This window comes from Carassius carassius, chromosome 20 (genome assembly GCF_963082965.1).
Source record: "Carassius carassius chromosome 20, fCarCar2.1, whole genome shotgun sequence".
Lineage (NCBI taxonomy): Eukaryota > Metazoa > Chordata > Actinopteri > Cypriniformes > Cyprinidae > Carassius > Carassius carassius.
This window is the reverse complement of record NC_081774.1, coordinates 20,205,642-20,227,812: the sequence shown is the minus strand read 5'-3', so window position 1 is coordinate 20,227,812 and position 22,171 is coordinate 20,205,642. Positions and strand designations below refer to the sequence as shown.

Sequence of the window (22,171 nt, the reverse complement as noted above, 5' to 3'; positions counted from 1 at the left end):
AAATGGGCTAGAAATTCAAAATCACACACAGAATTACTATAGGCAGCAGCAATAATCAAAAGATGAACATTTATTATTGAGCAAGAACACCCATAGACAAAATACAAGAAAAATTAAATTTATTTGGGTGAATACAGTTGAGTTTACAATATAACATACATTTAAAACAAATTTTACAAGCATTTTAGACATAAAAAGGCACATTTAAAAGTAGAATTTTTATTTGACTGCATTCACTTTTTTACCAAAATTGTGTTAATTCTTGTGCTGGTGTCACCAAAAATGTGAGCCGGTGAAGGGCTGCTGTTCAGACGGCAGCCTTGCGTTTCATTTGTAGCTAAAATATTCCATGACCAAAACCTGCCCTTAAACAAACAGTACTGAAATTAGAGAACATATTTTAACATCAAAATAAATTAAACTCGGTACTATAACAAATAAAATCCATGTATGTTATGCAGGACAAAAGTAGTTTCCATCTTGCGAAACAACCACTGCTGACGCAACTGACTGACATCTCGTCCATCTCATCCTCGTCCTGTTGCATTGTGTAAAATAATATAATTTATACCACATTAAAGACTTTATAAATGAAATAAAATGTATACAATGTATATATTGATTAAAATATGACCCAGCATTTTTTAGAATGTGGTCATCCAGTACATTTAAACCAGAGGTTGTCAGCAGTTTTTGGTCCAAGACCCATTTTAAGTGACCCTAGCATGTAAAAATGTTAAGCTAGAGGTTCTCATGGATTGCATATGAAATTCTTGGGAATAAAATGTATTTGCTATATTATTATTATTTTATTATATGACAATTTAGTCACTTTTATTATTGTTGATTGCTGCTACAGTATTTTCTAAACCTTAATTTTTGACCGCTGCTACAGTATTTTCTGAACATCTCGAGCAACCAAGGGTGGTCAATTTTCCAGTTGAATGTAGCTTAATTTGAAAAGTTAATTCACTCATTGAGTCTGTTACATGGACAACAATATTCAGATTTTAGCACAATTAAGACAATACTCTGATTAAGAATGTACCGTGTAAACAGAGATTTTTGATTACCTTAATCCGGCTAAAGTCATAGTTGAAGTAAACAAATCTAATAAAGACGTGGATTATTTCTATTTTAGTCGCATTATTGAAGTGCAGTATATGTAATGTAAACAAATTAATCACATTATTACTGTTGTGTAGGACGTTTTGCCGCATTTCGCAACAGTATACTGTACACAAACGGCAGTGGTCAACCGTTTGACGGCAAACAAAAGAGCATTGCTTCAACAATGCCATCATCTGTTTGCACTTTACAGCATGACAAATAATGAACTGCACTTGAAGCTTTTTAAAATAAAAAAATTTAAAACCCAGAACTGTATATCGCACCATAACGAAGACGAACTATATGTTTATATGTGAAATTCTGGAGGGGGTGTCGCGTGGTGACGTATTTGCTATTAGGGGAAGTCGTGGCCTAATGGTTAGAGATTTGGACTCGTAATCCAAAGGTTGTGAGTTCGAGTCTCAGGCCAGCAGAAATTGTAGGTGTAGTGAATGTACAGTCCTCTCAATACCACGACTGAGGGGCCCTTGAGTAAGGCACCAAACCCCAACTGCTCCCCGGGCGCCGCAGCATAAATGGCTGCCCACTGCTCTGGGTGTGTGTTCATGGTGTGTGTTTATGTTCACTGCTGTGTGTGTGCACTTTGGATGGGTAAAATGCAGAGCACGAACCCCTAGTATGGGTCATCATACTTGGCTACATGTCACGTCACTTTCACTGTTGCCGTTAATCTTTTTTTTTCTATCAAAAAAGTTTAACAAACAGTAGCCATTTACACTTCTGCCGATTTACTTTTTGTACCTCACCTGTAAAATGAGTATTAAAATAGAATAGGTTAGTGCTTGAGGCTCCATACAATTGTCAGTTTGCATTTGACCATAGTGTTCACTCTCTTTGTCTGTTGCCTATTGTGATAGAAAAGTCACATGGCAGGTCATAGAGTACTTATGGAGTACTGACAGTGGTAATCATAAGCGATGATTTACCCTTTGATCTGGAATAGTTTCGGTACACATATAATGAACCAAACTTTCTTCTCTGGGCTTGACCCATTAAATGTAAATTGCACCTCAGGAGAATAGGACATTAACACTTCATGGCGATGATAAGAATGGGTGGATGTCATGTGTTGAACTCATTTTACCACTACTCCATTAAGTTTTGTCATGTTGTTGCTAAAAAAACACTTCTGGACCTCGTTCCTCCAGCACACTTTTTGTATAGCCTATTCTATCATCTTTACTTGAAACCCAGTAATCCATAAATTTTTATATGTACATTATTGCTCTTATTCTGAATGATTCATCCGTCCATGATAGAACCAGGTACCTCTCTGACAGCGCTCAGAAACAATATCTAAGACAACGCACACATATAGCTAAATGAGTTTTCTTTCGCTGCGGATTGCATTTCAGTGTCTTAAAATCACTTGTTTGCACCACAAATCACAGCAATGCTTAAAAATGCTTGCAAACGAAATTTTCATGACCACGTAGCACAACAACGTCACATGAGCTTGTAACCACGATAGTGACATTCCAAAGTCAGTTGACAAATTTCTACTGGTTATTCGGGTCTACAAGTGTATTGCCCACCCTTACTGCCCTACATTTTTTACCTGTACATGTACACCACAAAAGAATATGATTAGTATCGCAGCAGGATAGTCAAATGCCAAAGGTTGCTGTTGTAATGAAAGGACGAGTATAAGAAGCAGGTGAAGCTTTTCAGAATGCATTAGTTAAGGGTGCAGTTTTTGATTTTGTCCTGTCCGTGTACATTTATAGACAACTTTAAATATATTTACATTAACACTGTTTTAGCTAGCCATTTGAAAATATCTGCCTGATTTGGGTACTGAAATTGAGTTAATACATGGTACTTCTGCTGAAAGTCTGAACAAGTATTAACTTGGTATTAACAGTAATACCAGTTCTTCTGACATCTGTAGCCTGGATCATATTCAATTCCTGCCAGTTTGAATGTTATTTGTATTTAAAGCCTGAACAGACTTAATAAAGCATGTAACTAATACATTTAGAGATTGTGAGTGGACCGGTGACGCACATGAACAAAATCAAACCACAATAAGTAGCTGGTGGGGATTTTGATACCGATCTGTTGTTGGAAGTTTTTGGCCTCTTTTTCAATATTTAATATCCAGAATCTGTAATTAGCTCACTGTGCTGTACAAGGAGTTTTTCTCTTTGAAAAGAATGTGTCTGTTATGAATTAACACAGTACTCCGCAGACACTGTAAGACAGGGCAATCCCAATGGATGCTCAAGTATTCAAAGTAGATTTATATCTCCCTGTTTCCGCCAGTGTTTACTCCAGAGCCATGCTAGTATATTATCTATGTTCTCAATAGTGAAGAAGAAGATGTGCCAGACGCTAAGAAAAACAACTCCTGTTCAGTGATGGAGTGTCATTGGATGGGACTCAGACTAGAAATAAGCCGAAAAGGGAGATGTGTTTGACCAGAGATGGATGTCAGTAGTGGGCCAACACATTTTTGACTTAATGTTGAACTAGGTCAGGTGTGTTTGTATGGTTTGTCTGACTATGTTTGAATGGGGTCACTGAACATCAGTGTGCATGTATCAAGGGTGTCATGATGTACTGATTTTTTTGAGGGGACACCGGTGCTGTGTTATTTTAGTATTATTTCTATATTAAAATATTTTGAAATAGCTTTTATTTTTATATTTTACCAGTATAGACAATATAGACTTATTTTACAAAATGGGAAAATCTGTGAATTTCTGACTTTTATGTAATTTCTGCTATATATTGCATTTAAAATGCATTTGGCTCCTAAAAATGTGATAGTTCTTAATCGTGAGATGTTTGTTGTATAGAGGGATATCAGAGCTCTCCAGTGTGTACAAGGATTTATTGGTCATGCTTGCAGGAAGCATCATTTTGGTACCATAAAATGTCTTCCAGCGCCTTAAGCTCCTACAGATGTAGACCCTGTAATTTAATGTTGTCTGCATGTTAGCATTCTCCTCCACAGGCCACCCTGCTTGACTTGACTTTACACGCCAATCAAATCAAAGAAATCTGTGTTTATTTACCTTTGCCCTTCTTTGACTTTTTTTTTTTTTTTTTAACCTATTTATGATGCATTATATCAGTATGTCACGGGGGTCCGAGTCTGCGCAGGTCAGCAGAGGTATTCTGTGGTTTCTCCAGCAGTAGTTTACATTCTCAACAGAGTCAGACAGTTCCCGTTTGAAGAATTCCTCGGGTTCGGCTTGTGCTCGGAGCTGTTTGGCCTTTGTGTCGAGGTGGGAGAAGGGATCTTATTTCCTTTCCCGAAATTTTTATGAAAAACAGACGGACTGAGATATTTCACATCAGCACGGGTGCTGGTTATTTTTCTTGCCATTCCTCAGTCTTTAATGTAGGATGCTCTGTGAAAGGAGACTCACTGTAGAGCATAATAGTGGTTTTTGAATGGGACACAGATTAGTGGCTGTTTCGACGTTGCTCGCACAGCGCTTTCGTTCTTCCTTGTTTTTTTCATTTGAGAAACACGTCTGCCTTCTTCCGTCGGTCTGTCTTGTCTGTCTGTCTGTCTGTCTGTCTGTCTCTCTATCTATCTATCTATCTATCTATCTATCTATCTATCTATCTATCTATCTATCTATCTATCTATCTGTCGGTCTAGAAATGGCATGTATCATTATTATGTTTAGACATTCAACATATATATATATATATATATATATAGTACTGATAAATGTCTCTGTGATGTCATTCAGGGAGACATCCAGCAGCTTCTTTTGGTGGCAGACTCTCGTGCAGCCTATGACTACTGTGAACACTACAGCCCTGACTGTGAAACACCCCATCAGGAGACACCACAGGCCCAGGAACCTGAGGAAGAGGTCAGTACGTGTCTGGATCTGACCCAGACGAGTGTGTTGTGTGTGTTTGTGTGTGTGGCTGTGTGATGATATATTAATGGATTATACAATATACGGTCTACGCCCACAGCTTCTGTCTGGGGCTTTCTTAGGCCTAGGTTCAAAAACATTGCCAAATATCTGAATTATCCATCTGTGTTTAGTAGGGCTATATAAGCGTAATCGCCTAGTTGGGTTTTTGTTCTGCAACAACTAGTAAAAACACTGTTCAAGCTCCTCAGATTGATTTCCTTTGGTGCTTTTGCCTCGTATCCAGAAAGATCCGGAAGTATATACTTTTCTAATAAACGTCTCATCTAAATATCAGTTTTACAAATAAATGCATTAGGTGGCGCTGTGGATAATTGATGGCAAGGTAAGGAAAGGTCTCCATATATTTACAAATTAATTGTTATTATATTTGTAAATAATTGTTTGTTTGTTTTTTACACATATTCACATTTGTGATAATAATGTTGGTTTTTATATATGTATTTGAAATGTCCACCCATATTATTCAGTCTATTATTGTGGTACAGAATGTTATAATAGAGCTGTAGGTCTGAACAAACTGTCCTAACGGAATCTATTGTGAATCACAAGTGTGATCTTGAGGGATTAAATTCTTCTGCTAATCCCAAATTGAAACAGTGCGGTTTGTCTGGTTTTCGATATGAAGCTTTTTCAGTACGTCAATGTTTTCCAATAGTATTTCATAGAATAACCAGTGAGCTCACGGTGGAAACTATTTTTCCCCCTGCCACAGAGTCTGAGCCCACTTTTGAGTGGCGTGGAAATATATTTTTCTTTAATGACTCTTGCATGCTTGCTGGGAAAACCTAGTTTCTCCCTCCACAGCTAACTCTGGAATACCTGGAAAAGTGAAGTTATGTCTCTCAGCTGTTAAAGAACTCCTGATTGTAGCATGATGATAAATCACTGTAACGGCTGCTTGGGGTATTGAGAACTACACCACAACAGTGGATGGAAAATGTAGCTTCACGTTGCGTAGAAGAAGCCAGAGCAAAACCATATAAAGAAATCAGCGAATTAATACAGAGAGTTAAAAACAAATGAAATAACTATATAGTCAGCTTTTTAAAAGCAGATGATATATAGCTTTATAATCCGTGTTAACTTACTAGTGCTGTAACTCAGTCCAGCATCAGCAGCCTAACATCTATATCTTTTAGGAAAATCTTGGATGCAGGCCCGTTCTTTTCCCCTGCAAGGAGCTCCCCTGCGCCGTACCAAATGCTTTAAGACACGTGTGGGAAACGGGACGCGTTTTTAATGGCCCAGGATGATATTTATGCCTTTCATCCAGCTCGCTGGCTACAGCCATGGCAGGCTCCAAGCCTGGCAAGACCCTTTAATACCGTAAACCGACTCGCAGTTGGATATTTCTTTCTTTTCGCTTCTCTTCTGCAGCCAGTGGAATGCAGCCAGTCCACCAGGCCTCAGTTCTTTTTTCTCTGTTATTTTTATTAGCTCAGCTGATGCATAGGGACTTAAATTCATCCCTTTCTGATGGACATAGGCAAAAGACCAACTTGCTATACCACTACAATCGATTATACCTCGCCTTATGCTCATGCACCTTATTACAATTAAAGAAGAAAACAAGCAGAGAATTGGAATCATATGTTTATGATTGCTTATTTGTCATAAACAACGTAAGTCATTTATTATTGGGAAGGACTTAACAATAGTTCTTTGTTGAATTGTTAAACTGACTGCTATTCAACAACTTTCAAAAACAGTTTGTATGCGAGTGGCTTAGGAGTGTAACATTTAATTAGAGCACTTTATAAGAAGCAGAATTAAACAATAAATTAATTATAAATTGCAAACTGCCATGTGTTACATACACAGTGAATACCATGAGCACGGTTTAACTAAACAAAAACAGGATTTTCACGCTAATTGCTGGGATAATTTTATATTGGCATTACTATACATTCTGCATCAACATGCCAGAATGTACAGTAATTACAACAATTTTTACGTTAATTGGCCATTTGGAATTATATTATTTTTTTGGGGGGGGGGGGGGTAATTTTCACTAATTCTCTTATTTTGATACTGAACATTTAACTACAGTACCAGTGGAGTGTTTTACAGTGATATGGCAGGCGGCTCAAAATTATGATGTAAAATAGAGCACTATCTGGCAGTCTTATTATATTATTTTAATACCCTATAGACCCTTTTTTTTTTTAGCATTTTCACTATCACACACCCACTTGATCTGATATTCAAAGTGCATTTTTATGATTTATAGAGGTTGAATTTTCTTGAACTTGTGTACATGTTCACCGGTGACAAGAATACTTTGTACTGTTTACTTATGTCTCTTCTTTTCTAATTACATGTTACTGTTACTCATTGCTTATTTGGGCACAGTGTTAATGCTTGTTATCATTAAAAACAGATCAGGGGTTTAATCTCCAGTAGGGATGGCACTGGGGAGTTGCACTATAATATACTCCATTATTATGTTCATGAAATTCACAGGATTTGAATTCAGTTTATGGAATTTATTGTGACTGGATATGTACGAATGGATTTCCACAGGAATTAATTCTGCTTGTGTTTCATGAATGAGGTCTGGTAGGGCTCAAAGCATGTATTTTGTGCTTTTGTACCATAAAATGCTTTGAATGAAAAAAAAAAAAACATTTGTTAAATGATACAGTTAGATAAATAAGGTATTAGGTAAAACATGTCATGTAAATCATCAAATCAAACTAAGCCTTTTGACATCACTGATTTGATGGTCTAAATGGATGGGAAGGTCGAAGAAAACAAAGTTTTCAAATATTTAAACTACAAAAGGGTTTTGTAGTTCACTGACCACCCATCATCTCAATGGCATACCTAAGCACATGTTGCATGATTTATATACTTATATTTGGATTATATGTGATATGCCAATAATGTATGCTACAATGCATCTTCCCCTTACAGTGATCCCAAAAAGCATTTGAACACTATGAACATTGTTGCATTAAAGTGCCCCTATTATGGATTTTTGAAAATTACCTTTCATGCAGTTTGTAACACAGCTCTAATTGAATGAAAGCATCTTGAATGAAGTGCACAGTGTATAAAGTTATCGTCTCTCAAAGAAAAGTCAACTCTGAATCATTGAAACTAGTCATTTCTAAAACGAAACCCAAGCCTTTCATGTTGCCATCAACAGGAAACAGCATATTACCTGTATGAAAATGCAAATTCATTCTTTGCCACTAGGTGCCACATTTGGAGCAGTAAAAATAGCTGTTTCCCAGGTAACGCTGTACACAAAGCAGCACTGCACAAAGGCTGCTTTATCAGGCATAATTAAATGAAAATGAGACCAATCAGACCAATCACTGCAGATTAGCGTCATGCAAAGGAGGGGTTTGGAAAAATGTATCGTTAAACAAGACATTTGGGAGTCCTTGAGAAAATAAGGTAAAAATAAATGCACATCATAAAACAATGAAAATTGACATTGCATCCATGTCAACCAGTTGTTGGGGACTTCCAAAACCAAAATGTGAACCTTTCATTCTCATAGGGGAATTTTAACAAAAACCAAATCAAGTGGTGTTTATTAAATAATAATAATAAAAAAGTACAAATATAAAAAAAAAAAAAATTTGGTTTTGGTATTTTATCTATTTTTACACTTTTTTCTATTTTCTTTTTTTTTTTTTTTGACAATCAGGTATTCAAAAAGTGTTCAAATGTGTTTTGAGGACTGTGTAAGGGCTTTGAATTCAAGTCTTTCTTTCTAACATGCAACTATCTCTATCTCAGTACAATACTGAATACACAGATTATAATGAGTTCTATGACTACACAGAAGAAGGGACTGCCACTGAAAAACCCACTGACAATGTCGTTACTGAGACCAAGGTAAACACTCTTGCTCATCTGTATGGCCCAGGTGCATGTCGATCACTGTGAGACTGCCTACTTCCACACTGTGTGATCTCTGATTTATTTCCCCAATTCTCATGCTCCACTGTTCTGTTATTCTCAGTCACTTTGCCTTTCTGTCTCCTCATGTGCCATCACTTTCATTTAAATACAAGCTCCAAATGTAACTTTTTGCTAGATCTACAGATTTTTTGAAAATGTATTGACCATGCATGTTACTGTATTTCCTACTGTGTTTGTCAAAAAATAATTCCACGGTCATAGAGACAAAAATAAATGTTTAAATAGCATTTTAAACAGTGCAACTCTATGTACCTCAATCTCAATTTTTGATTAAATGTTACACTGAGATTTGTTTTTGTTTTTGTTCCCCCCATTTGTAGACAGTTTTATTTCTTTTAGAGTGATTTAAATCATCCACTATTATGTTGAAATATATAATAAAGTTACCGGCCAGCTGTTATTCACTTGCCAAATCTAACTTTTACTTCAACTGCTCATATTTCAAATTTGGATATATAAACAGCTAAGAATAAGCAGTTGTTTTAAAATGAACAATAAATGAAGATTTACATCTTAACATTAGGAAAACATTTTCTTCATTCTGAGTGATGTGAATCTCTTGTGTGATATAGCCCAGCACTGCTGATGCTGGAGACTACTATATTGAGCAAGACTATGGCACTGAAGTCCCTTCTGTTTTAATTCCAGCCAATGAGGTAAAGATCTGCATGCTCCTAATTGTTATTTTCCGTTGTGTATTTTAAGTAGGTTTCTATTGAAATAGCCTTCTTTTGGTAAAACTTTTCTGACTTTAGTATTTTTTCGCACCTTATTTTTTGGATAAACTTAAAATTTAATATTTGCTATGTTTAGATCATGTCATTACTAAACTGTGAGAGAAAAGTAGAAAATCATCCACATTTGAGCTGCCAGCTGTACTCGAGGTGGTTCATTGTGGTTTTCCTTTACCAAATGGTTTTACCTAAGTCAGATTTTTTATGGGTAAAAGTCAAATAAAAACCACTATTCCATGTAACAGTTAACGTTCAGCAGAAAGCAGTGAAATCATTGCATTTTCCTTATTTATGTTATTTCAATAGTTTGATGATTCTGTCACAGTTTGTTCTAAAACATCGCACAAATGAAGTCTAAATGAAGAACATCCAGCTTTAACTGGAACAATATGTCTTGAATTTAGTGATGGCCAAACTTCTGCTTCAAATGATGCACCTACATGGGCTGACGCGGCCTCATAAAGCACTCCTGTATACAATACAAAGGCTGGGATTAACTAGAGAAATCTTAAGTACTTTTGTTCACTGCATAAAGGCCCCTGGGTGAGGAAAGCTGTCAAGACTTAAAGCCAAAATAGTTCTTCAGTAAAAGAAAAACAAAATGCTGGAAGGCATATGATGTACAAAGTAAGAGGCGAAACCAGTGCAGCATTATCACATTCAAGGTTGTCGTGGTTTGTTATTTTATTAACAAAAATGATTCAGATTTTTGAATACCCCCAAAATTTGTACATTTGTATTGTCATATCATAAAATACATGTTACCGAAATTAGACCAATAACACACTGTCATGTCTAAAATGATCCCATTTAGTCTACTTGTATTTTCACATGTAGAACCTCATTAAATGAGTTTGATTAAGTGTCTACATTGACTAACCTCCCTGTTCCCTTCATTCTCTGACCTCCTGCCTCCCCGGGCTGGGCAGAATCCATCGCCAAAAGAGGAAATAGTAGACGACTATATTACAGGGATAGAAGAAGTTGGAGTGGATCCCACTGTTGCCACCAATGAGAATGTGGATATGCTGGAGTCCAAAAGCACTAATGGTGCAGAAAACGAGAACTTTAAGGAATACGACATTAACGAATATGATGCAAAAGAGATAGACCCAAGCATTTATGATGATTCATTCTATGACTACAATACTAATGGAGCTAATCCCACCGGATCAACTTTTGAGAGCGAGTTTGGACTGGGCCGACCTGCTGAAACGGAGGTCACGGAGAGCAATGTGAGTTGACTTCTCCGTCTTTATGTATATATTCTATATACTATATACATATGTATATATTCCGTCTTTAAATATATATTATTAGTAGTAGTATTGAAACCATATAACTGTAATTCTAATGCTTTTAATTATTAGGAGTAATGTCCATTTACCTTACTACATTTCAGTATATCTGCTGACACAGCAACACATGCGGTGTGTGGGAGACAGGAAATGAAATGTTAGCTGCGTGATTGCAGTGTTGATCTGTTATAACTTGAGACTTATTTTCACAGCTCAACACAAGCACTCGTTCACACAGACACTTACACACATGCACACACTGACCACAGTGGCTTTGTGCTCCTTTTCTTCATTCCTGGAGGGATATATCATCCTGGTCCACAAATACAAAACACATATGCACACACTAATTTAATAGTTGTGTTAAACGACTGAATAAATATTGTCAAATGACTTTCCCTGCGTGTCTTATAAGTCGATGTTATAGGAAAAGATGGAGTTTTCACTTAATTTCTAATCATCCTCACATAAATCACTGAGCATATTCGCCACTTGGCTTTATAGGGTTATACAGTCCATTTTGGACATTAGCTGTAGTACTTAATGTGCTGTTTTACAGTTGTTTGGTCTACAGGAGTAGTACTTTCTCTGTCATTAAATCTCAGTTTGTTTTGCCTCTGTTGTAGGTTGGTGGTGGCTATGGTGGTGAAAAGGGGCAAAAAGGTGAACCTGCAGTCATTGAGCCGGTAGGTAAACTCTGCGTGAAGCTTTTACAAGTACCAAATGAAATGCAACTAATAGTAATGCATCATATTTTTCCCTTCAATAGTGTGTCAGTTTGAAGGGCACTTCTGGAAGGGGACGCCATTTATAGGGACGTTCCAAACAATAGTAAACAACTGAATCCATTTACAAAGGGCCCTTCCAGAAGTCAGTTAGTGAAGGGAACATGCGAAGGTCACTTCACGGTGATCTGCAGTTAGGAGATCTTACAATGCTTTTTAAAGCAAAGTTGGGGTTGATTTCGAGTTCAGATACAAAGTAAAGAGAATAGGCTAATTAAATTTGTCTATTTTAATGTAAGACAAATATGTTTCATCAGTGATAGAAATATGATTTAAGATGGTAGTGCAAGCAAGTTTAGTTTTAAAATGTTTATAGGTAAATAAGACACAATTAGACAATATTTGAAAAAACAAACAAGAAGAAATCTATATTTGCGCAGACGCATGGAGGTAAAGTGTTCTGTCCGGAAACAAAGATGCTGTGACGCCAAATCCCCTCATAAAAGAAGAAAGCCCTAGTGTTTACAACTGTGACGACAAGCTCTTTCCAGGATCAACTAAATTCTGGATTCAAAATTGTAAAGTTGGGAGTATTTTTAAATGTTAAATGATTTTTTGAAAGTCTTATGCTTACCAAGGCTGTATTTTATTTGATCAAAAATACAGTAAAAAACTGTAATATTGTGAAATATTATTATAATTGAAAATAACTATTTTCTGTTTTAATATATTTAAAACTATTTTATTCATTTGATGGGAAGGCTACATTTTCAAGAGCCTTCAGTCTTTAGTGTCACATGCGAGAAATCAAAATCAAGTTTTTTTTTTTTTTTTTTTTTTTTTTACAAAGTAAAAGTCTTTACTATCAGTTTTGATAAATGTAATGCATCTTATATTTTGGAGCTATAGTATGCCAGTATAGTCATACCTCCCATCTATTTATTCTTTGTACAGTTATACGGAAAAGGGAAGATGTTAGCAGTCCAGGAAAAAAGATTCTTACATTAATACTCTCAAATGTCAGCGTATTATTCATCTGATTTTGACAGCAGTTGCAGTATTAGCTTTTCTTGAATAGTGAAAAAAGGCGATTGGTTCAGTTGGACTAAATGAACCACATCTTTTGGGTTCCTCTTCACTCTTCACTGATTTTCTTTTTATTTCCATACTGCTCATACTGTGAGATTTACGGCCTGCCCAGCATGCTACCAAACTCATGTTTTTCTTCCTTTCTCCCCTTCATTTCTTTTCAGGGGATGCTGGTAGAGGGACCCCCAGGACCACCAGGTCCCACTGTGAGTATCACCTTGTTCCGCACTCTTTTCACACATGGCGAGACTCCATAGGAAAACATGACTTTATGCAAAATGGCAGCATAGTGTGTTTCTGTCTATGTTATGTTGCCTTTGACGTTTCGCATGTCCTTTTTGTCAGGGTCTCCCCGGCACTCCAGGTATACAAGGCTCCCCAGGCCTCCACGGAGATCCTGGAGAGAGAGTAAGTTGACATTTCCCAAAATATCATCCTTCATTTTGGTTACCTACTATCTCTTAATCCTATTTGTGGTGTTAAAATATCTTATTCACGTATATACACCAGTTATAGGTAACTGTATCCCTGTCAGAACTTTCAGTCCTTTTTTCACTTTATTAGAGCAGTTAGACTTCCACATAAAGACAATGGTAAAGTATACATTGTTTAAAGCATCGAGAGAATAAGTCAATGACATGCAGCATGTCATATGTAAACGAGCAGATGTGTTCATATTACAAAGACCTGAGAGGCCATGTTGAAACCAGATCTGCCTATAAATCCTCACTCTAATAACACTTCCAGAGGAGCAGCAAAGCTAATAACCTCTCGTACACATTAACACATACTCATTCTCCCATAGATTCATATGTTTTGTGCTGTTCGCACCATTTTTCAGAATTGTAAATGCTCTCTGTTGATTACAGCACAGAGAAAAGCTGTCCACATATTAACGAACAGCTGGATTTTTTCCCCCCACTTTACGGTGGTGCAGCTTGGCCTCTTTTTCTCAACCTCCTGCAGAGTTAACCTTTGCAGTGCATTCTGGGAAGCGGACAGCTATCCCACCATCATTGACCTGCATCTCCCAGAACAGAGGGCTTTTTGTCTGTGAGAAGTGATTTCCCACTCGCTTTGATCTCCATCAGTTCCTCCTCTTATGAAGCCAAAATCTGTAGCCGAAAATGCTTAATTAACAATGACTGCCACTTCCCTCGATTGCCAGCACATCCTCCCTGATTTATATACAGAAGCACATGTGCGCTAGGTGTCAGTGTATATGTTACATAGAAAGGACATTTGCCCAGCCTTAAAACACACACACATGCACTCACACAATTACACCGTCATATGGGAACAATTTAAAGTGAGCCGTCTACAAGAGGAGCGTGACATGCCTGCTAAAGAGATCTCTTCCTGAAACTAACCTAGCAGGCATTCCATCATATGAGTCCTCCCTGCTTTTCTTGTGGGGTGTAAGTTTCATTACGAGCACACACACAAATAAACAGCGCACTGAAAGGAACTATAAACAACACAAAACATACATAAACCTCAGTATAAATATAAAGCGAAATAAACCTAAGTGTATTATTATGGGATAATGACGGGGCTTTAGCACATTAGCTATTTTTGATTTCGGGTGTAAGTAACGCCGCGGAAATCTCCTGCAGTTTAGTTGCAATTTGCGAAAGCGCCACAGCATTTTTCTCTAAACTGTTTAGTCAAGCTTTTGTTTTTGTAAACTGTCTATTCTGAGATGATTTAGGTGAACCAACCGACAATTTAAAATGATCCTACAGTATTTTTCCTTTATTTTAAACTTTAAAGAAACATTCTCTCTTTCCATGCCTATTCTACAGCCATTTACACATTCGTATCCCACACACTTTATGGCTCATTTCCTTCTGTTTTCCCTCCCTCTTTTCTCCTTCTTCTCTCAGGGCCCTCCTGGTCGTCCTGGTTTGCCAGGCGCAGATGGAGCTCCGGGGCCCTCTGGCACCATCCTCATGTTACCGGTAAGCTTGTCCAACCCATACATTTCCAGTGATTCTGATTAAGGACAAGATTTTCCAGCCCGCAATCTTAGAAAAACCACTGAACTTATCTCAAAATCAGCTGCAAATGGCCACTTCCTCGAACACTGGACAAATTACTATCATTGTACACGTCCAAGCAGGTTATGAATTGTTACAGCTGTGAAAAGCCCTAACCCCACCCTGTAACCCCACTGCACTCACGCTACACCCAAAAGTCTACATTAACTCTACACAAACTGGCACTTTGCAGCCCAGATCCAAAGCCATAATGACAAGACCGCTGAGGCCACTTTATGTTGTAGTGACTCCAGTGGCCCCTCTAAATTCCAGCATGCAGTAAAAGTACAGAAATAAACTTGCAACTTCTATGTTTGTGGATGTTTCTCTGACAGTTCCGCGCTGGTGGAGAAGCTCACAAAGGTCCGGTGGTGACGGCGCAAGAAGCTCAGGCCCAAGCCATACTCGCCCAGGCTCGGGTGTGTACCCTTGTTTCATGATTTTGTATTTCTTTTTTTGGGTGAAACGAGTGAGTTAGGTGCATGGAATGTATATGAGTAAGTTTAAAGGGACTGTTAAAAATAAGACAGGTTTGTAGTTCTCATAAGACTGTATGTTACATGGAAATGTACAAGTTGCCAGTAACAAAACTTATGTACTCTACTGCAGTGAATGTCAGGTTTGCAAACTTTACTTTGTCACTGCAGTTGACTATGAGGGGACCACCTGGCCCAATGGGATTGACGGGACGTTCTGGCCCTGTGGTGAGTGTCCCATTTTTTATGTGACATTTAATAATGACTATATAATTTGAGGAAAACATTAAACAAAACGATTCCTTTTCAACAAAATTAAACTATGTTCTGTTACTACTGTACCACTTTCACTTCATATGCTGAATATATTTTTAAAAGCTTTTTATACAACATACTGTATGCTGGGTAAGCATTGGTAAGTAATTGTAATGCAACAAGAAATATTTATATTTATATAAGTCAAAATATATATAAGTCAAAATATATCTATAAAAAACGAATGAAATACTTTTCATGAATAGGTGACGTTAGATATTTTAAAAATGCTTTAATCAGTCTTTAATCATCCTTTTTTGTATTGAAAAAAAAACATGAATTATTTTCAATGTAAATGTAATTGTATAAACAGTTTTACAAACCTAAATATATTGCACAAAATGAAATTAAGTTGTGAACAATAAGTTGAGGTATTGTGATGCTTGTTCAATTTATATGTTTAAAATTCATTATTGTTGCTGTTGTTATTTTGTTATGAAAAACAATAATAATTTGTAATGTGAATTAGTTACATTTAATTTAATAAACAGTTTTGCAAACATAAATATATTGAATGTAATGAAATAAAGTTTTAAGCTTGTCCAATTTAAATGTATTTAATTCATTTTTATTATCATTAATGTTATTATTATTATTTTTATGTAGATGAGGGGCACAGGAGAGCATATAAAATAAACACGATCTAAAAGCCACATGCATGCAAGATTTACCTTCGTGAATGTCTCTTTTCTTTTCCCATGTCTTCCTTTCAAACCCAACTTCCTCCAGTTGACATTACACAAACACTGATAGGAACATGTGTTACTTTCATCTCGCTGTGATTTATGACCAGAAAATGAACAGTTCTGTGCTGATGTGCTTTCAGGCTGTCTGCTGTTTGTTTCCATGTTCTCTTCTCAGATTTCTTTTGTCACATTTGTGTTTCTGAATTTCATCCTCTTGAGATGAATATTAATAAGAATGCCACTAGAATTTCTCTCATTCTTTTCCACAGCTACCTCCAAATCAAATGCCCTTTAAAAGCAATGGAAGAGGAATGTGTTTGGGTAGCCAGAATGTGACCCAAACACAGCTCCACGCATATGATATTGGTGTTTAGAGAGGTGTGTGAGATGTAAAATTCATCTGTGTGTGTTTCAGGGTGGTCCTGGTGCACCTGGTGCTAAAGGGGAAAGTGGAGATCATGGCCCACAGGTGACTGTCTCTTTTTAACAGCTTTAATCCTAATTAGAACAATGATATGAGTATTCCTGAGACTTAGTATCTGATCATTATTCCTATTTTTAAAATAAATCCATATTATTATTCAGCAAGAATGCAATGAAACTGATCAAAAGTGACAAAACGTTTGATCTTTATTTATTCATTTATTTTTCCAAATAATCCAGAAAAAAAAATGTATCATGGTTTTCACAAATAGCAGCACAATCATTTTCAATTATTTCAAATTATTCGTGAGCTGCAAATCAGCATATTAGAATGTTTTCTGAAGGATCATGTGACACAGAAGACTGGAGTAATGGCATCTTCCGAACCCAATTTTTTAAACTTTATTAACTGTTATAAATGCTTGCCACCCTGAGTTGAGATAATGTTGTATTAAACGTGCTGCACATTTGATAATCACACAATTGGACTACTTTACTATTCATTTAACATGTAAAGCCTGCAGAGTTGAGATAATTAGATGTATATTAAAAGCCATAGTTCTGTCATCTGGCTTTTCATTTTTGGGTGAACAATCCCTTTAAAGTGCATTGCATTCGAGTCAATATTGTAGTTAAAGATTTGCATCATGCTTATAAGTGACCACCCTGAAAAAAAAAAAAAACGTTTCTAAAAATGCTGATTTTAAATGACAAAAAAAAAAAATTCCAGTGAATCCAGTGGGAGTACTTATCTGTTGCAGATTAATTAACTGAATTAGGGTGTTACGTCAGTGTTTTGCTCTGCCTCGGAGGTGCAGCTGCCATAAACTTTAACTAGCGTGCTACTTTTCATGGTATAGCTTATATGCAGTTGAATGTAAAATATGCTGAGGGGCTAAACACTCGTCCACAATAAAATAGCACTTTCTAATGTAAAAAACATGCGCTTCTACTCTGCAGCAGAGAGAGTCTCAGTCAGCTATGGTGAGGAAGAACTATATTAGGCTTTATGTGTTACGTCATAAAAAGTAACGATTTAACAATAGCTTTTACTTAATATTTAACACTGCTTTGTTATTTAGCAGTACACTTTCATTACAGAATGTTGTGTGTTTTTAAGGGACCAAGAGGACTTCAGGGCCCTACTGGACCACCTGGAAAAGCAGGCAAGAGGGTAAGAACAGGAAAAATCTACTCATGCTGTGAATTGGTAGTGTTTGATTGTGGCATAACACTGAAAAAGCAAAAAGGTGGCATACATAATACATCTGCAACACTGCTGCTGAAGTACTCAGGCAAACTGAAGCTGAAAGGCTCTACGCAAGAAGCCCACTGTTCACTCTCCAACCGCGCACCAGATTTTCCGTGAAACTGTCTGTGTCTATTAGCCTTGACCTTCATTTACCTGTTTGAGCTGAACTGAATGACATATGTCTGCTGGATTCACATTCACATCTGCCCGGTTTAATGCCAAACGTTTCTCAGATTCTCCTTTGACACAGTTTATTCACAGTTTTGTTATAAATGAGTCAAATTGCCACAATAACTCAATCCCCAAACGTGCTGTAGACTCAACACACCTTATTTAGGTTGTGTGTACTCGCTCGCTTCACGTCATCTCCTGTCTCACATTAATTCTGCAGTTGTTTAAAACATATGTTAACACATTAACCTGCAGAATCGGGCTGATGATGCGACCTGGTTTTACAGGGCCGAAATGGAGCCGACGGAGCCAGAGGAATTCCTGGAGAATCAGGAGTCAAGGTAAAATCACCTCTGACTCAAAACCTCCATTTAAAACACAGTTAGCACTGATTAAGGTTTCAGAACTGCTTCTTTTGAATTGAAAACTGGGAGTGGGAGTGTTTGTTATTGTGTCTGGGTCATATAATTACTGATTTTGAATTAATGAGTTAATCTCTACTAGCTAAAATAATCATTTAAATTAAAGATTGCTATAACATTGATAATGTTGTGGGATTATAACAGTAATTATCAGACCAATGTTTTGGTTTGATTTAGTAACAAGGAAATTATAAACAAAAGGAAACACTTTATTTTAAGGTCCAATTCTCGCTATTAACCATTAACTATGACTTTTGCCTCAATAAACTCCTAATTTGCTGCTCGTTAATAGTTAATAAGGTGGTTGTTAAGTTTAGATATTGGGTTAGATTAGGGATTTAGAATATGGTCGTGCAGAACATGTGCTTTATAAGAACTAAAGTGTTACCAGACAAAAACATTTCTCTGATTATTTGCAGCTCAGGCCTAAATAATTGCTGTAAGTGGCCATTTTATCCTCAGAAATGTATTGTTATATACATATATATACATATATAAGATGTCTGAAGATGGCATGAAATAATTTGTAAATATACCAAATTTTTCATAATTTATTTGAAAATGTATTGTGCAAATATATTTATAATAAATAGCAATTGTGATAAAAAAAAATTTGTGAACACGCACGTGCACACAAGCTATGCAATTATTATTATTTATTATTATTTTTTTTTTTTTTATCAATACACAGCCCTAGTTGAAGGAAAAACATGGGAAGAAATAAGTAACAATAAATGCATAAAAACAGGCACTTAAGTTTTAACTTTGACAGCCCTATTTTTATTCTCGTTGTAATTACCATCTAACAGGGGGACCGAGGATTTGATGGACTTCCTGGTCTTCCTGGTGAGAAAGGACACAGGGTAAGTGCTCAGCTATTCTTAAGAAAACACATACATAGCTTTCTTTCATTGTTGTAATACTTGAAATGAAAGCGAATTGTTCTAGACAGCAGAACGCACGCCTGACCACCACCCGTGAGAAAAAAAATGTCTTTTTAATGTTCAATTATCAAACTTCCAGCTTGTCTCGAACAGCGCTTTATGATTATGGGAACAATTCTTGCCTGGTTTCATTTTATTCCTCAGCAGCAGTTTTCCTACAGAAATCTCCTAATATTGCGTTAACTCGATTTGAAAAGCTTCTCGATGGCTCCTGCCAAGACCAAGTGCATTTTTATAATGTTCCATGTCTGCCACTGTACATTTTGTTTAGCGTTCTGACAGTCATAGTGGCAGGAGAAGTTGACCTCATTATAATGGCACTGGGGGTTGTTTGGCGTGCTTGCGTTCCGCTGGCAAACGAAAGCTGCCCTCGCTAGGCACAGCAGTGTGTGGCTTGCTTGGCCTGGGCTAGTATAGTGAAAGAGGCCCGCAGATCACAGGGAGCTGTGTATATTTCCAGCCAAAGTGCTGTCCTCCTAATCCTGCCCTGGGTAATTACAGGCCCCGTTATGTTATAGCCTCTTCTTATAGGGATGCAGTTTTATAAATAGTGGTCATGGGCCCTAAAAATGCATGGAGCCAAAAGCAGGCAGGCAGGCAGGGACAGTAATAATACATTTACTCTTTTTCTCCCTCTGTCATTTAATCTCTTTCGTTTTCTTTTAGGGTGAGGCAGGTCCTATTGGCCCACCAGGCCCTCCAGGAGAGGATGGACAGAGGGTGTGTTTGTCCAAGTGACTCATTAATTTCTTGTTTTGATTCATTTGTACTTGCATATGTGTATGCAGACATGTTGGCAAGTGTGTTTGTGCTGTTTTCTGCAGGGCGAGGATGGTGAGATTGGACAGAGAGGAATGCCAGGAGAAAGTGTAAGCATCTCCATCTCTATTTACATTTAGTATTCTCTTGTCATGTTTTCCCTTGAAAAAATATATATATTTTTTTTATGTGAACTGTTCAAAGCTTAGTTGACATTCAGTTGTCTTTTGCATCATGGTGTAGGCACAGACTTCTGAAATATGACTGCTTTCCAATATGGTGAAGTAGTTTCTCTTTGAAGTCAGTTTGCCCTAGACAAAAGATAAAAAAAAAAAAAAATAAATAAAAAAAAAAAGATTTAAAAAATCCTAAATATGCTAACATTCAAACATTTACAGATTTTTTTAAATTATTATTATTTTAATACAGAAAGAATCCTGGAGAGAAATTATCACAGTTTCCACAAAAATATAAAGTAACACAACTGTCTTCAACTTTAATTAATTTATGATAAAAATGTTGTTGAGCACCAAATCAGCATACTAGAATGATTTCTAGTGTTTACTGTATTTTGATCAAATAAATGCAGCTTTAGTAAGCATAAGAGATTTCTTTAAAAAAAAGAAAAAATAAAGAGCTCCAAACTTTTGAACAATTGTGTATAAATCATGAAATGTCTAAGACCACAAGTAATGTGACCTTTTCATGTAAGGTATGTATTAGCGAGTTTTGTATATAACCTAATTATGAAAAGTGAAGAATCATGTTAAAAAAGGTAGGCATGTTTCTGAGTTATTCAAATATGCCTCGGGGCTCTCAGGACAGAACGTGAGGGTTATTAACTTCACTTCATGCCTAAAAGACCATGACTGCCCACTATAATCACTCTTCACGGCCCACCCTGCTCTTTCCACCTCAAATCTCAGTATTTGTTGCTCATTGAGGCAATGGCTCTGTATAGGAAAGGAGCACTGCAGTTTTCTTATTTTCTCCAGCTCTCTTTCGCTCTCTGTTTCTAACGACACACTAATAGTCTCAAATATTTTTCTCGCTCTTTGACTAAATACTCCATCAGCAGAGATCTAACAAATAACAGAATCAGTCCTGGAGATGTGGAACCTAATTGGATTGAGTCCCACAGTTGATGGATTGAACCTCTGGGTCTACAGCAAAAACCCAGAGTACCTTTGTTTTACGTTGATATTTCGAAACCATTTTGAATGAATTATTTAATTTAAAACACATTCAGGTTGTCCTTTCTTAAACTTTGTATTCTGTGTTGACTGTTCCTTTAAGATGATTTTTATTATGCATCTCTGAGTTGATCATGTATGTATGCAGATCTTACTGAAGCTTTAATTAGTCTAGATCATACTGTTGAAAAATGTGCCTGCTATACAATGTAACTACAGGGGTCCACCAATTATTCAAATTTATTAGTGAATAAATTACATTTGCATTAAAAAAATGTATAATACTGAGATATTGAACTTCAACAAATTCAAATTCAACAATTTTTTTTTGTACTTTCCACTTTAATTTAATTTAAAATTTAAACAAAGTTTGTTTAATTGGCTCTTTATAGTAGAATGTTTGGCCAAATCTCTTAAAGAAGTATACATAAATATGGTTCTTGTTGTAAGTCAAAATATAACACATATGTAAAAGGGGTCTATTCTTCATATCTCTATCCACCGAGGGATCTTTTGGCTTGAAGACCACTTGTGGTCAGTATAATGGTCTACTTAATTCTCATGATGACATGTCTCTTTTATTGATTTCCCAGGGTCCAAGAGGACTGCTGGGTCCCAGAGGTTCTGCTGGGACCCCTGGACAGCGTGTATGTACCACACTTGCTTA

General features: G+C 36.6%; 1 protein-coding gene across 1 annotated transcript in view; it reads left to right on the top strand.

Moving 5' to 3' along the window:
* LOC132096642 (collagen alpha-1(XI) chain-like) overlaps nucleotides 1-22,171 on the top strand; it is a 72,220-nt gene that overhangs the window by 14,348 nt on the left and 35,701 nt on the right. The window contains exons 5-21 of the mRNA XM_059502119.1: nucleotides 4,842-4,967; nucleotides 8,793-8,891; nucleotides 9,551-9,634; nucleotides 10,642-10,947; nucleotides 11,637-11,696; nucleotides 12,989-13,030; nucleotides 13,170-13,232; nucleotides 14,711-14,785; nucleotides 15,199-15,282; nucleotides 15,511-15,567; nucleotides 16,756-16,809; nucleotides 17,884-17,937; nucleotides 18,474-18,527; nucleotides 19,418-19,471; nucleotides 20,219-20,272; nucleotides 20,377-20,421; nucleotides 22,098-22,151. Of these exons, the coding sequence (XP_059358102.1) occupies nucleotides 4,842-4,967; nucleotides 8,793-8,891; nucleotides 9,551-9,634; nucleotides 10,642-10,947; nucleotides 11,637-11,696; nucleotides 12,989-13,030; nucleotides 13,170-13,232; nucleotides 14,711-14,785; nucleotides 15,199-15,282; nucleotides 15,511-15,567; nucleotides 16,756-16,809; nucleotides 17,884-17,937; nucleotides 18,474-18,527; nucleotides 19,418-19,471; nucleotides 20,219-20,272; nucleotides 20,377-20,421; nucleotides 22,098-22,151 (1,365 nt within the window). The remainder of the gene's footprint in view (nucleotides 1-4,841; nucleotides 4,968-8,792; nucleotides 8,892-9,550; nucleotides 9,635-10,641; nucleotides 10,948-11,636; nucleotides 11,697-12,988; nucleotides 13,031-13,169; nucleotides 13,233-14,710; nucleotides 14,786-15,198; nucleotides 15,283-15,510; nucleotides 15,568-16,755; nucleotides 16,810-17,883; nucleotides 17,938-18,473; nucleotides 18,528-19,417; nucleotides 19,472-20,218; nucleotides 20,273-20,376; nucleotides 20,422-22,097; nucleotides 22,152-22,171) is intronic.